The sequence below is a fragment of the Sciurus carolinensis genome, chromosome 18, assembly GCF_902686445.1.
Source record: "Sciurus carolinensis chromosome 18, mSciCar1.2, whole genome shotgun sequence".
In the NCBI taxonomy this organism is placed as follows: Eukaryota; Metazoa; Chordata; class Mammalia; order Rodentia; family Sciuridae; genus Sciurus; species Sciurus carolinensis.
The window spans coordinates 26,332,276-26,349,364 of NC_062230.1; the positions used below are offsets into that span (position 1 = coordinate 26,332,276).

The 17,089-nt window shown below is 35.9% G+C and overlaps 1 protein-coding gene across 1 annotated transcript in view; it reads right to left on the reverse strand.

The window, feature by feature from the left end:
* Window positions 1-17,089, reverse strand: part of LOC124969946 (phospholipid-transporting ATPase ABCA3-like) — a 137,545-nt gene that overhangs the window by 109,081 nt on the left and 11,375 nt on the right. The window contains exons 4-6 of the mRNA XM_047532949.1: window positions 9,876-10,003; window positions 7,872-8,028; window positions 2,452-2,711 (exon numbers count right to left, since the gene is read on the reverse strand). Of these exons, the coding sequence (XP_047388905.1) occupies window positions 2,452-2,711; window positions 7,872-8,028; window positions 9,876-10,003 (545 nt within the window). The remainder of the gene's footprint in view (window positions 1-2,451; window positions 2,712-7,871; window positions 8,029-9,875; window positions 10,004-17,089) is intronic.

The window sequence follows — 17,089 nt, forward strand, 5'->3', positions numbered from 1 at the left end:
GGTATAAAGCATTTTTCTTGACACTTTATGTACATCAGAGTTTCTGAGTCAAAACACTGTTGACATTTTAAAATAATTTCTCATTGTGGAAGGCTAACTTACACACCCTTGGCTTCAACCCACTCGGTTCCAGTTAACAACTATCCTAGTCATGACAAACGTTCCCAGACAGTGGGAGCAAAATTGCCCCAAACTGAGAACCACTGCTCTAGAATAAGTGCTACTCTTGTTCCACCTGACAAAAATTAGAAAGATCCTTTTTTGTTGCTGTGACCAAATACTTGAAAAGAACAACTTAGAGAAGGAAAGATTTGTTTTGGTTCATAGTTTCAGAGGTCCATGGTCAGCTGGCTCCATTGTTTTGGTCCTGAGGTAAAGTAGTACATCCATGCAGAAGAGAAATGATGATTCATGTGGGTCATGAAGCAGACACAGTGAGTGTAAGATAGGGCTTGGAGATAAGAATGCCCTCCCACAGCATGCCCAGTAACCTGCTTCCCTCAACCAGGTCCCATCTCCTACAGTTTCTATCGCCCCCAGGAGTCTGTTCAGCTATAAATGGCTAATCCATGTGTATAAATGAGGTTACGGATAGATGATTCAATCACTTGTGAAAAATGCCACCTCTGAACATTATTGAATTGAGGACTAAGCCTTAAATACATAAGCCTTTGGGGAATAATTTACATTTAAACCACAACAATCCCCAAAATAAACTATTTCCAGGATACTAACCATGTATCAAAACAAAATGGAAGAATATATGCATACAAAATCATCCAGGATCCAACAAAGAAAACCCCACAATGTCTGGCATTCAATTAAAAATCACCATGTACCATAAACAGCCTTCGAGGTGGGCCCATCAATTCTGCCATCTAGTGTTCACACTCTTGTGTGGTCCCTTTCCCAGGAGTTTGAGTGGGTTTTGTAATTTGTTTCAATCAATGGAATTTAGCAAGAGTAATGAAATGTCATTTCTGTGATGATGTTACATAGGCGTATGGTACTTGTCTCACTTTGAGAAGTTCTCCTTTGCTGTATTTGGATGCTGCTGACCTTGTTGCCCACATGTAAAGTTACTGAAGATAATCTCTGACCAACAGCTAGAAAGAAACTAAAATGTTCGTCCTACAACTTTAAGGAGCTAAACCTTAAACCTTAAACCAACAGCCACATAAGTTTAGAATTAATTCTTCCCCTATGCAGCCTCAGATGAGACCACACTCTAGATGACACTTTTGACTGTAGCTTTCCACAAAACCAACAAAGTTGTACCTGTTCCAACAGGGAGAACATGTAAGATAAATGGGTGTTGTTATAAGCTACTAAGCTATAGTGGGATTATATGACAACAGATAATGTAACAGTTATGCAAAGAAGTAGAAATATTACCCACAATAAGAAGAAAAATTAATCAATAAGAATTGACATAAAGATGTGCAATTTATAGAAGCAGAAGATAAGGACATTAGAAGTTATTACAACTACATTCAATCTGTTCAGTAAATAAAAGAAAATGAAACACATTAAGTAGAGACATGAGAGATAAAAATTGTGAAAAATACACTAGATTATATTAATATATTAAATGCTATAGAAACTAGTAATATATTGAAGATATATTAATATAGATGACCCAAAGTCATTGAGGAAAGAAAGAAAAGACCTAAATAAACAGAAAGGCATACTGTGTTCATGATTAGAAGATTGACACAATAATCATGTCAATCCTTTTCAAACTGTATTACAGATTTAACACAATTCCTTATCAGGCTCCTAGAAAGTTATTTAGTAGATATGGACAGACTGATTCTAAAACATGTGGAAAGGTAAAGGAATTAAAAAAATTAAAATTAATTTTCTAATGAAGAATTATTGTAGTTGAAAGAATCACATTCATATTACCCTAGTTTAAGTCAGAGTCAGTCTCTCTCTCCATATATGTATATATATATGTATATATATGTATATATCTGTTAGAGCCACCATTCTTCACAATATGGTTTTGATTTGACTTAATATGGAATGCCATCTCAAAGGAGACTTGAAGGAGTAAAACTTGGTAAAAATAATAGTAATAATCTTTTCTAATTCTTAATGAGAAAACAAAGATTGTCAAGTTTGGAATACTAAAGAATCACAGGATCATAGAATGTTGGAATTGAAGTGTATCAATTTATCTAATTCTAAAACTCTTACTTAATATTTGACCTCTGTTCATAGCATTCTTTTCAAATAGTCATACAGTAAATAAAACTATAAGTCACATGGAGAATCTACATAAAAGCAAAACATCAAAAAATTGATAAATAACACTCTAGAAAGTCCATATTTGCATACTGCTACAGCAACATATTCATTTATCAGTGTCCAGTACACATAAATAATCTAACCGTCCACACACATCTACAACAAAGGCCCAAAATTTTACAAAGAAAATGAAGTTACCTTTAATCTCTTTTCCTTTTCCAACACAATGGTCCCAACAACAACTAGTATAACTTGAGAGAATGAGAATAAAACTGTCCAAGGAAATATCATTATGAATTGCCACATAAACCCATCATGATAATAAGAAGGGTATGGAAATCTCTTAACGTAAATGTCAGTATTTTCAAACATCCGTTCTGCGGCTTCACCACCATGATGTATCATGATGGCCTTATCTAAGGAATGTTGCAAAGTAAGGAACCCTTCTCTGATGTATCCTAAATGAGAAAACAAAGATCATCAAGTTTGGGATACTAACAAAAAGCTGAACAAACTAAGAAGGCAAGTCAGGTATTTCAAAGCTTTTAACTCAGAGAACAAAACAATTTTATGAACACGTACTGGGATTTGGGACCCACATATAATAAACACCATGAAACTGTATTGCCATCTTCCCAGAACTAAAATATTACATAAAAATGGAACAGCTGTTTTATGTAATTTTATCCATCAAACTAAATGAGAATTATAGCAAATATTAGAACTCTTGCTATAGTTTTCACTGTATATGTCCCTCTAAAATCGTATGTTGGAAAATAATACTCAGTGAGATAGCTTTAAAAGGTGAGGCTTTACAGTAAGTCATTAAGTCATGGATAATCCACTCTCATAAGAGAATTAGTGCTCTTATAAAATATATTGAACTCATACATTGCTGGTGGGGTTGCAAATTAGTGCAGTCACTCTGGAAAGCAGTATGGAGATTCCTCAGAAAGCCTGGAATGGAACCACCATTTGACCCAGCTATCCCACTCCTTGGCCTATACCCAAAGGACTTAAAATCAGCATACTACAGAGATACAGCCACATCAATGTTCATTGCTGCTCAGTTCACCATAGCCAGATTGTGGAACCAACCTAGATGCCCTTCAGTTGATGAATGGATAAAGAAGTTGTGGCATATATATACAATGGAATATTACTCCGCAATGAAGAATGCTAAAATTATGGCATTTGCAGGCAAATGGATGAAATTGGAGAATATCATGCTAAGTGAGATAAGCCAATCTCAAAAAACTAAAGGACGAATGATCTCGCTGATAAGCGGATGAGGACATATAGTGGGGGGTGGGAGGGGTTAGTGTTAGGTTTAGGGTTAGGTTGAGGGTTAGGAATAAGGAGGGTGGTAAGAATGGAGGAAGGAAGGACTGTGTAGAGGGAAAAGAGGGGTGGGAGGGGTGGGGGGGAAGGGAAAAAAAATAATGAATCAAACATCATTGCCCTATGTAAATTTATGATTACACAAATGGTATGCCTTGACTCCATGTACAAATAGAGAAACAACATGTATCCCATTTGTATACAATAATAAAAATAAAATAAAATAAAATATATTGAAGGGAATACCATAATCCTTTTACCCTTTTCCCTTCCCACCATGTGAGGACACAGCTATTATCTCCTCCGGAAGATGCAGTAAGTTGTCATTGTGGAAGCACAGAGAAAGCCCTTACCCGAGATCTAATCTGAGGGTGTCTTGGTCTTGTACTTCCCAACCTCCAAACTTGTGAGAAATAAGTTCTTATTATTTTAAAATATATTGATTATTTTATTATTTTAAAATATAAAGTCTATATTATTTTAGTTATAGCAGCCTGGAATTTACTAAGATACTTCTATACACTGAACATATGAAAAAGAAAGGAAACTCAGAACAAAAACGATACAAATCCATTTACAGTGGCAGCAAAAAGAATAAAGTACTTAGGAATAAATTTAACCAAGAAGATTAATAACTAGTACACTGAAAAATATAAAATGTTGCCAAAATAAATTTTAAAAGATACAAGTCAGTTGACTCTCATGTTCATGGACTGAAATTCTTATTATTTAAGTGTCCATACTACTCAAGGAAACCTATAGATTCAATGCAATCCCTATCAAAATCACAGTGGTATGTTTCCTAGAAATAGAAAGTAACATTCTAAACCTGGTGCCATGGCACACACCGGTAATGCCAGCAGCTCAGGAGCCCAAGGCAGGAGGATCGCAAGTTCAAGGCCAGCCTCAACAAAAGCAAGGCACTAAGCAACTCAGTGAGACCCTGTCTCTAAATAAAATAAAAAACAGGGCTGGAGATGTGGCTCAGCGGTCAAGTGCTCCTGAGTTCAATCCCCAGTACCTCCCCACTCCAAAAAAAGAAAATAACATTCTAAAATTTAAATGGAATCCCAAAGAATCATGAATAACAAAAGCAAACTTGAGAAAAAAATAACCAATCTAGAGATGTCACATTTCTATATTTCAAAACATATTACACAGATATTATATCCAAAAGAGTATGCCACTGGCATAAAGACAGACCAATGGAACAGACTAGAGATGCGAACCATTTCATCTGTGGTCAAGCGATCTTCACAAAGGTCCAAATTAAACAATAGGGAAAAAATGGTCTCTTAATAATAAGTGGTACTGGGAAAAACTAGATATTCAGAATGTAATTGGCTCCTTACTTTATACCATATACCAAAACTAGATGAAAAGGAATTAAAGACTTAAATTTAAGACCTAAAACCAAAAATCTCCTAGAAGAAAACAGAGGGGAAAAGCTTTATAATGCAGGATTTGGTGATGATTTTGTAGTCGTAACAGCAAGAGCAACTAAAAACTTGACCAATAGGAGTATTTAAAACTCAAAAACAACTATGCAACAAAGAAATAATCAAAGAATAAAAAGGCAACATATAAAATGAGAAAAAATATTTGTTCAGTATATATCTGAAAAGGTTGATATCTAGACTATAGAAGACTCCTATAACTCAACACTCCAAACAAATAAGTTATTTAATAGTAGGCAACAGATGTGAATACACATTTCTCCATAGAAAATATATAAGTGACCAACAAACATATGAAAAGATCCTTGATATCATAAATCATCAGGGAAATGCAAATCAAAACCACAATGAGATATTAACTCACTCCTATTAAGATACCAATGATGGGTCACAACATAGCAGAAAAAGTGTTGGTTAGGATAGGATATGGAAAAACTGGAACCTTTGAGTACTAATGCTAGGAAAATGGTATGAAAATGTGAAAAACAAATTTTCCTCAAGAAAATTAAAAATAAAATTGATTTATTTGAATTATTTACTTTAATAAAATGATTCTGCAATCTCACTTATTGATTTATATTTAAAAGAAGTGAAAATTGGATCTCTCAGTTATTTTCACAACTGTATAAGTTGCAGCATTATTCACAATAGCCAAGAAGCGGAAGCAACCTAACTGTCCAACAATAAATAAATGGGTAGGCAATATGTGATATACGCATACAATTTAATATTATTTGAACTTAAAAAAGAAAGAAATCCTATCATATGCTACAACATGTATGAACTTGGAGGACATCACACTAAACAAAAATTAACTTATGGATATATAAATACTTCATGATTTTACTTATATGAGGTATCAAAAATAGTGAAATTCTTAGAAACCAAGAATGGAATGGTGGTTAACAGGAGATGGGGAAAAAGGGACAAATAGGAAGACATTGTTAATTAGTATAGAGTTTTAGCTACACAATTTGAGAAACTTATAAATCTGTTATACAATAGTGTATTTATAACAATACTGTAGAATGTACTTAGATCATGTTAAATATTCTTAACCACACACACAAAAATGTGTCCTCACCCTTAAAATTCACCAAACTAATTCTGTTATAATCTTCTCACCTATCACCTTTCTCAACTGATCTAACAGGCAGCTATGGTTTGGATGTAGTTTGTCTCCCAAGGTTCATGTGCTGAAAGCTTGGTCCCCGGTGTGGTGATACTAAAGTGATGTAAATATTCAGAGGTGGGGGCCTGGTGGGAGGTGATTGGGTCATAATTGCCATCAGATGGGATTAATACTGGTCTCGTGGAATGAGCACCAGTGGATTAGTTCCTGTAGTGTGCTATTAGGATCAGAGTAAGCATGGCACCTCCCTGCTCTGTTGCATCTTTGATCATGTACATGCCCCTTCTGCATATGGCTGTTTCCTTTCCACTTCTCTGCTATGTTACAATGCATTTGGGGAAGGAGTGACTCATCAGGATGCTGGTGCCATGATGTTTAGACCTCCAATGACCAGAATAATGAGAAAATAAACATAACCAAGCTCAGGTATTTTGTGATAGCCACACAAAACAGATTAAGACATTGATTCTAGTTCTAATAACTGGCATTATAGAATCTTGGTGCAGAGAGAGACTTAAAGGGTCACCTTCCAAAACACTCTGGGTTATTTCATTCTAGGTTATCTGAAGGAAATAACCTAAAGTGTTTAAGATCATAATGATCCTGAATAACAGAATTTAAGGGGAAATGGGTAACTGACTCCTGGTCATATTATAGTACCACTTAGAAGAGAGTGTCTCATCACACTAAATTTAAATATTAAATTCATAAACAAGGTTATTCAATATTTGTAATTTGTCTATCTTCTTTCTTATTTTGAGGGCTATGTTTTCTTTAAGTAAAATCTCTCTTCAAAAATCATGTTGCATATGTGTCTTTATAAGACCAGCTCTCTCTTTCTTCCTTTTTTGGGGTGTGGGGTTTAAACTACTGTCATTCCACCAAGACCATGACATCTCCTACTACTGTTACCACAGAATATCATTGGGATGCAGTACATTAATTATAAGAGGATAGATTTCTTTTTAACTTTTGATTATAAAAATACTCAATGTTTTTGATAAAATGACAAAGCACTACATAATTTCACCTTTCTGAGTTCACAACTACCCAAATCTTTGTACATATTCATATTTATTTTCCAAAGTCATAACTGTATTGATAGCTCTATATTCATCAGAGTGGGTAGTAATTATTCTAATACCTACATTGAAATCTGTCAAACTGTAATCATGTGCTTGTTACAGATGATTTTCATTATTTTCAAATTAAATGGTAATGGTAAATTACATAGTTTTTGTCTTCTGTTGAATAATTTCCTAAAGAAAATTAGGAGCATTAACTCAAAGTTCTTACTGGTACTTTTTTTTTTCCTTCAAGATAATTTGTACAATTTAGAAAAATTAAAATTACCATCGTGTAATTAGTAAAAATCATCAACATAAATATATAGGACATGTTGGTGTGTGAAAATATATCTATTAGGTCACAGACCCAAAATTTAACAACTAAAACTATACAAATGTATGGTTCTAAAATGTTCAGGATACAATTTAAAGCAACGTAGACATTTTTCATAAGTATAAGGCTTTACATACGTTTGTGTTTACAATATAAATTAAACTAAAAAAAATTACTGCCACAATGAATGAACAACTTTTTCACATTTAAAAAATTTAGTCACATTTGTTGCACCTGCCTTCATGCAATAAAATTAACAATATAAGTATGCTTAAGGATCTGCTTACCAGGATCTCCCCCATCTTTTTCCAGGGTGTTCCTGCGATTTTGAGGAGGTATACTTGGAAAGAGCAAATGTGTATTCCAATTAGTCTTTTTTTCATCCTCAGCTGTTGTACCTGAAGAAGTTTTATGGAACTTACCAAAGCGCAGATGATATTTTACCTAAAGTGAACCATAAAAAACATTTTAAAACAATGAATACTGTAAAGTAAATATGATTGATGAAGGAAAATAAAACATAAATTTTTAAATTGTGTTTTGAGGACAGAATTAACAATTTTGAATTCTAAATGAAGAGAACAACACTATTACCGTGACATGGGACAAGCAGCAAGTCACACATACTGTAACTACAGTCAAAAATCTAAATGACCTCAACTTTTATCTGTCCTTTCACCTTCATGACATTTTGTTTCTGAGTTTCAAAGACAACAGTAAGGGGGCTTGGTAATCATTGTAAATACTGTTCTAGACCCACAATTGGTCTGCCTAGCAAATGAACAACAAAAAGTCTAGTTTGGGTGATATCAGAGAGATGTTAGAAAGGGAGGTCCCAGGCTTCACTGCTCCATACACACAAGAGCACTTTGTTGAAAACCCAAAAATTTGACAATAATCCAGAATCATCTATGGTACACAGAACCAAGTAAAAAAAAAAATGCATTAAAGAAAATGAATGACAAGAGCAAGACTTCTGATGTACTTCTACCCACAAAAAATGACTAAAGCAAAGAATAAACAGTTCGTATTCAACTGAGAGGTCTGATGAAGACACTGTGGAGCACCGAGACCTTGCATCTTCCCTCTCAACTCCCCAGGAGGGATTTCTGTAGCAGGGAAAAGGTAAAGAGAAGGTCCCTATTGCCACAGACACCTGAAGTTTGTGCCATGGGAGAACCCTACGGCTATCCTAAGACCTGAGGCCAGTTTCAGGAGCTTCTGGGGAAAATACTATGACAACCCACCCCCCCCCGTGAGTCACAGCTAGTGATGTGACAGACCTCTGTAGCCTACGTAGTTGAGGCACTCACAAGCCCCGCTAGCATTTATTACAGCTGAAGCAACTGAATGGAAGGAATGACACTGCTGGGCCCACCTGAAAACAGTCGCTCTGTGCAACCAACATCCTACACCCTATCTCCAGGAAAGACTTCCCTTATGCAAGTCGGTCTTTAAAATCAGTATAAGCGACTGTCCCACCACATGTACAAATATCAACTTAGATAAACAAAAAAGGTAATATGACACTTCCAAAGGAACACAATAATTATACAGCAGACTGCAAAGAAAATAAAATCTATGAAACGCCCCCCCAAAAAAATCAAAATAATGATATCAAGGAACTAATACAAGAGAATGAGAACAGATGATTCAAAGAAATCAGGAAAACAATTTATTTTCAGAATGCAAAATTCAACAAAGACATATTAAAAACAGAATCAAACAAAAACATTGGACCTGAAAAATTCTGAGTAAAAAAATTACCATTGAGAATTTTAACAACAGACCAGACAGATCAAACAGAAGAATTTTTGAACTTGAAGACAGGTCTTTTGAAATAACCCAGTCAGATTTTAAAAAGAAAGGAAGAAGAAAAAGCCTGTAATACTTGTAGTACATAAATGAATGAAGAAATGTTCACATTTATTGGACTTAAAGAAGGAGAAAAGACAGGAAAATCCATAGGAAAACATATCCAACAGTGCTGAGAACTTCTCTGTTGTGGGAGTGATAGACACCCAAAGGAAATTCAAAGTTAATATCCTGACTAGTTAAAGTTCCTATCATTCCATGTTCCATTGATATAAGACCCTACAGTAGCAGAGAGTTTTTTCTCATCAGTATAATGCAATGCTTAAAAGCACAAGTATTTTTAAAAAGTTGGAACTAGACTCGAATGTGTGCTGTTATAAATATTGGTAGTTAAAATCCTAGGCAGGTTATAGTTTCCCCCATAGTCTCTAAAACCTAAAAGTATAATTATCAGATCTTTAGACAAACTTTCTCACCCTAAGGGGCAAGTTTTCATCACTGCTTTCGAAGTTATGATCAAATATGATAGCAGCCAGCACAGGATTAGAATTATTTCCACTCCTAATGTAATTTTCAAAAGATTTTTCTGAAGGAAATCCTTGAACTGTAGAGAGAAAAATCTAAATTATCCACATAAATATAAAATGTCTATTAATACCAAAATCCTGGTGGTACTGTTAATTTCAAAACACTGTTACTTAAACATTGATGTATCAGATCACTTAATGGATATTTGATACAAAACCAAAATAAGAAATATATAAATATATAAAATAAATAAATAAATTTGTAAGAGACCATAAATATGCATATAAAGACCAAAACAAAAAAAGGCCCCCCGCAAGATAATGAAGAATATTTTCATGACTGTGGAACAGGGAAAGTTTTTAAAATAAAACAAAGAACAATAAATATAAAGAAAAGGATTGATGTACATTAGATTTTATTAAACTTAAGAACCACTATTCTTCAAAAGCTACCTCTAAATAAAAAAGAAAGACAGGCCTACAGCTGATATGCAATACCCATAATCAACAAATAAATAAGTAAACAACTCCAAAAGAGGGTAAGAAAAAATAGTCAATTCAATAGGAAAATGAACAATGTTTGCATACGCGCCTTATAGTAAAACAAGAGACCAAACTGACCAATAAGGATATGTAGATTTTAATCAGAGTAAAGCAAGTTAAAACCAAAGTGATTTCACAGCACATGCATCAAATGGCTAGAATTTTGTAAAGTTGTGTCAAAATTTGTACTGATTAAATGAAAATCAGTCATTCATTTTTTTTTCCTTTTCCATATAAACAAAACCATATGACCTTTATCTAAAAGATAAGTGATGGATACTGTCTTCTCTATCTGCCAAGTACTAGAATCCAGTGAATTGGTCACTCCATATTTATAACCTGATGCAAAGGCAAGCACTTCCGGTATCAAGCATATGGGAGGCTAAGTTAAGATAAACTCTCTTTGCTTCCCCAAAATTAAAATAGTAGATGAAGTTTACCATAATACATAGCTAATAATAGAAACAAAAAAGGAAAGAAAAGTTGGGGGGTAGGGAGGGAAGGAGGGAAGGAAGGAAAGAAAGATGCAGGAAGGAGGGAAGGTCAGGAGCTATTCAAATTCCACAAATGAAGAGGGAGTTTCTACTGTGCTTCTACTCTGTTCTCAACTTTTACAAGTAAGTTTTCAGCAGTGTAAGACCTGTTTTGTAAAAAACAGATGTATTGTTTTAAAAACTTTTTGAGGATGTAGCTCAATTTATTTTTTTTCATTCTTTTAAATCCGTGCATCATAGTTGTACATAATGGTGGGATTCATTGTTATATATCTATACACGTATACCATATAACAATATAATTTGACCAGTATCACTCACTAGCATGTCCCCCTCTCTCTCCCCTCCTCCCACGCCCTGGTCCCTTTTCTCTACTGATTTAGGTTTTTCATGAGATCCCCACCAGCACCGGCTCACACACACCTTTCTTTTCCTTTTTTCCTCTCTAGCTTCCACATATGAAAGAAAACATGCAACCCTTGACCTTCTGAGTGTGGCTTAGTTCGCTTAACATAATGCTCTCAAGTGCCATTCATTTTCCTGCAAATGACATAATTTTATTTTTCTTTCTGCTGAATAAAACTCCCTTGTTCATATATACCACATTTTCTTTATCTATTCATCTGTTAACAGACACCTAGTCTGGTTCCATAACTTGACTATTGTGAATTTCACGGCTATAAATACTGATACACATGTATTGTTCAAGTGCCAATTTTAGTTCTTTTGGATAAATACCAGGAGTGGTATAGCTAGATAATATGGTGGTTCCAATCCTAGTCTTTTGAGAAATCTCTATACTGATTTCCAAAGTGGTTGTACTAATTTGCAGTCCCACAATCAATGTGTTAGTTCCCTTTTACCTCATATCTGCAACAGAATATATTGCTATTTGTATTCTTGATAAGTGTCATTCTACCTAGAGATGAAATCTGTGTAGTTTTGAGCTGCAAAGGATTGCTAAGGATGTTGGATGTTTTTTCATATATTTGTTAGCCATCTATATTTCTTCTTTTGAGAAATGTCTGTTTAGTTCATTTGCCATGGGTTGTTTTGGGGCTTTGTCTGTTATTGTTTTGTTTTGTTTTATTTGGGGGGATGGTGTTAAGTTTTTTGAGTTCTGGATATTAATTATTCATATATTCTGGATATTAATTCTGTCAGAAGAGTAGCTGGCAAAGACTTTCTCCCACTCTATGGGTTCTTGCTTCATGCTCATTCCCTTTGCTTTGCAGAAGCTTTTTAATTTGATGCCTTCCCACTTATTGATTTTCGGTTTTATTTCTTAACTTTAGTAGTCTTAATAAAGAAGACACTGTGTGCACCTGTATGTTGGAGTGTTGAACCTAGGTTTTTTTCTAGCAGGTGCAGCTTTTCTGGTTTAATTCCTAGATCTTTGATCCACTTTGAGCTATTATGCAGGGTGAGCTATAGGGATCTAGTTTCATTCTTCTGATATGAATACCCAGTTTTACCAGCACCATTTATTTAAAAGACTATCTTCTCCAGTGTATGTTTCTTCTTTATCAAGCTTTTTGAAGTGGAAAGTTACGATTTAGATCTCTCTTTTTAGTTTAGGCATTTTATTTCTATAAGTTTTCTTCCTACTACTGCTTTTGTCGCATGCCACAGGTTTTGTTTTCATTTTTATTCATATTTATATGCCCTTTTGATTTCCTCATTGATCCAGTTATTGTTCAAGACTGTTAATTTCCATGTGTTTGTGAATTTTCCCATTTTCTTGCTGTAGATTCCTTTTCCCCCCATGCAGTGCTGGGGATTGAACACAGGGCCTTGTACATGCCAGGCAAGCATTCTACCATTCAGTTAAATTCCAGCCCATGGCTATTGATTTCTATTTTGTCACATTGTGACCATAATCATAATCATGTCAAGACTTGTTCTGTGACCTAATATATGATATATCCTGGAAAATGTTTCATGTGTCCTTGGGGGGAAATGTGTATTCTTTATTGGGTAAAAAGTTTGGTGTAAGTCTCTTAGGTCCATTTGAACTATAGTTCAAGTCAGCTGTTTAATTCTCATTCTGGACAGACTATATTATTGAAAGTGAGCTCTCTTGCTACAAGTCTCCTACTATATTACATTGTCAATTTCTCCTTTCATATTTGTCAACATCTGTTTTCTATATCTAGGTGCTCTGATGCTGGGTGTGTTTACAATTGGTATATCTTCCTGACCCTTTTTCCATTAAAAAATAACTGTCTTTTGAGACAGATTTTTACATAAAATCTACTTGTCTAAGTATACTCATTCCTCCTTTGTTTCAATTACCTTATTTACATGCAATATCTTTTTTCATCCATTTACTTTCAGCCTAATGTTTCCCTGATCTAAATTGAGTTTGTGACAACACACAGTTGGATCTTGCTTTCTTGTCCATTCAGTCACTCTCTCTTTTTTATTGGGGAGTTTAGTCCATTTACATGTAAAATGATGATTGACAGGGAAGGATTTATTATTGGCTTCCTGTTAACTGTTTTCTATTTGTCTTGCAAATCTTTTCTCTCTTTTTCTAATTTCCTTTTTGTTTTACAAATTGGGTTCTGCTTTGGACTTTTTTGCATTTAAAGGATTTGATTCCTTTATCTTTTTTCCAGTAAACTCTATACGTATTTTCTTTATGATTACCAACAAGTTTACATAAAATATTTTAGTTAAAATAGTCTATTTTAAGCTGATACCAATTTAACCTCCTTTGTGTACAAGAACTCATTTCTTTTACCCCACTTCCTCTTATGTCATAATTGGGGTGGGGGGTTGCAACTGGAAGTATCCCCACACCTGTTAAAACCACTTCTTGTTTTTTGTGATATAAAGAGACTCATAATTGCTGAGAGCTGTTAGCTCCCAGAACAAGGTGATTTACTGAGCCAGTCCCTCTTATGGCAGCTATTAAAGTCAGGGCACCAAATAGTCAAGTCAAGCTTCTTCCAGGGAGAAATTAAATACCTTGTGTCTTCATTTATTCAGGCTGCTACCACAAAATGAAATACTAAATAGCTTCTAAAGAATAGGAATTTATTTTTCACCGTTCTGGAGGAAGAAGTTCAAGATCAAGGTGCTTCAGGGCCTATTTCCTAATTCATAGTACCTTCTTTCTGTATTGTCAAATGATGGAAGTGGCAAACTAGCTCTGTAATAATAACACTAACCTTATTTATGAAGTCCCCATGATCCCCCATGATACAATCCCCTCCCAAAAATCCATCTATTGATACCACCACCTTGGGATTAGGGTCTAAATGTATGGATTTTGTGGGACATAAAATTCAGACCTTAGCCCTTGATTTTTATGTTGAACCAAGATAGTGGGAAGTGGCCTCATTCCTTTTGGAGCTCCTTTAGTACTACTACTTGCCTGCTCCATCATTTCCCAGATACAGAGCAATTAGTAACCCAACCCATATGCAGCAGCTGGGAAATCCAGGATGTTAGCAGTGCTTTTAAACTTCTTCCAGAAAGAAACTGAGAGCTAGCTGGACTATTTTGCCTGCATGCTCTGCATTAAACAAGGGAGACAGCAAATAGGAAGTACTCACACACTAACAATCTCTTTATGTTCCATGGTCCTCAGGGACTCACTCCCCAGAGACAGGTGATTTATGAAGCAGTTCCTATAGGGGGAGTTATAAAAGTTATGGTGCTCAATAGTGGGACAAATTTCTTTGTGGAGAAGATAGAGACTTGGTTTTTTCACTGGAATGAAGTAGGAAGAGAAGGTATAGGAAGTGCCCTCATAGTTGTTCAGGCTTTCAGAGGATTACTAATTCTTTGTCCCATCAGCTCCCAGACGCAAGTTTAATAAGAAGTCCAACCTATGAGCAGCAGGGTACAAGCTCCTTCCAGAGAGAAATTGGTGGACAGAAATTTTGGGCTATGCTGAGCCAAGAGTCTTAGTCATGGAAATTGTTCAAGAACCCATTTAAAATTGTTTCTTCATTCTCTCTGGTCATTGGGCACTTAAAAATTCCAGGTTCCATCAGCTCTCAGAGCTAGGTGATTTCATACCCAATTATTTCAGAAGGAAAACTTTGTTGGAAGATGATTGTTAGCTTTTGTTGTTGTTTCAGCACTTTGAATATCCTGGCTTGCCAAGTTTCTTCAAAGAAGTCTGTTGATAGTCTTATGGGAGTCCCTTGCATCTGATGAATCTCTTATCTCTTGCGTCTTTTAAGATTATGTCTTTGCCTTTGACAAACTGATTATAACGTGCCTCAAAGTATTCTTCTTTGAGTTGACTTTTGAGCTTTAAGAGTCTGGATGTCCACATTCCTCCCAAGATTCTGGAAGTTGTCAGAGAGTATGTCCCCACTTCTCTTCCTCATGGTACATGATTTTTATATTCATACACTCAATTGCGTCCTTATAGGACCCTTATGCTTTTCTTCATCTTTTTCATCCTTTTTCCTTTCTGTTCCTCTAATTGGCTAAGTAAAATGCCTGTGAAGTTCACTAATTCTTTTTTGCATGCTTGAGTCTGCTATTGAAGTTTTCTATTGAATTTTTCAGATATGTCATTGTTTTCTTCAAATGAAAATGTTTTATTAGGTTCTTCTTTGTGGGTTTCTATTTCTTTATTAAACTTCTCATTTTGTTCCTGCATTCCTTTCCTAATTTTATTTAGTGGTCTGTGTTGTTTCGCTTCTTACTGAGCTTCTTTAAGGTGGCTAATTTGAGTCTTCTAATGCAATTCATACATTTCCATTTATTCGGGTCAGTTGCTTTATTAGTTTCCTTTGGTGGTGCTCTGTCTTCTTCATTCTTCATTATCCTTGCAGCCTTGCACTAGTGTCTGTACTTCTGAAGAAGCCAGTACCTCTTCCAGGCTTTATAGACTGGTCTCATCAGGTTATGTCCTTCTTCTGTTAGGCTCCCAGATTGATGGGACTATCTCCAGGATCATGGGGATTGAGGTTGGATCTGAGCATGGGGTTACTTCTGGATATGCACTGGAGTCCACAGCTGGCAGGTCTTTTACCAAGAGCTCTAACAGGCATGGACTATCTTTCTTGGTAAATAATTCCGATACTAGGATTAGGTCTGCTTCAGGGTACAGATAACAGGCCTGTTACTAGGTACACAGGTGGGTGTAGTTTCCTCCAGGTCCCAGAAGGACTCCTTGGATAAGTAATACTTACTTGGTCTCTATTGAGAGGAGCAGAAACAAGTTGCAGGGCTGCTTCAGGTTCCAAAGCCAGGATTGAGGTTAGGTCTTTCCAGGGAACACAGATGGCCATGTATCCCTCTGTGTATCCCTTTGCCACTAGCAGGACTGATCTCAGTCTGCTGCTGAGATGGACCACATCTGAGTCTAGGAGCCATTTCAGGGTCTGCTGTTAGAACACTGTTGGCAGATCTTCTGGGTACTCAAGACAACTGTATCTTTCCCTGGGTCTATATGTGAGCAAGACCACTCTCAGTGTGCAGCTGTGATGAACTGGAACAAAGTCTCAAGGCTGCTTCAGAGTCAAAAATAGGACCATTATCAGCAAGTCTACCTAAGGCACTCAGAAAAATGTGTCTCCCTTGGGGTCCCTGTGCCACTGGCAGGACTGATCGCTGATCACTGTAGGGAGGGGCTATAGTCCAGTCTTAGAGGTATTTAAGCAGCTACAACTGGTACCAAGACTGGTAAGCCTGCCCTAGGAACTCAAAAATGTTTTCTCCCCAAGTTCCTATGCTGCCAGAAAACTGATCTCTGATCACTGCTGAGAGGGGCTGAGCTGAGTCTCACAGTCATTTCTGGTCCATAGCCAGAGCTAAGGTCAAAAGGTCTATCACTGGAGGCACAAGTAAGCACTAATTCAAGACCCTGGGTGGGTGCAAGACCAAGACCAAATAAGGATGTAATCAAGTCCACTGGGGGATAAGGTCATTCCCAGATTTGAAGGCAGAGACACAGTTGTCAAGTCTTCCACCTGGGCACTGTTCACTCAAAATGGCTCTCCTATGTCTTAGGTTTCACTGGGATTTCATGATATCCTACTTGGATCCTGAAGCCCCCACAAAGGCACTTTTTCCCATGGATGGCTGCTTAATTATTGCTGTGCATAGATATAAGCAGAGGAGCTCCTATTCCACTATCTTCTATTATCTATTATC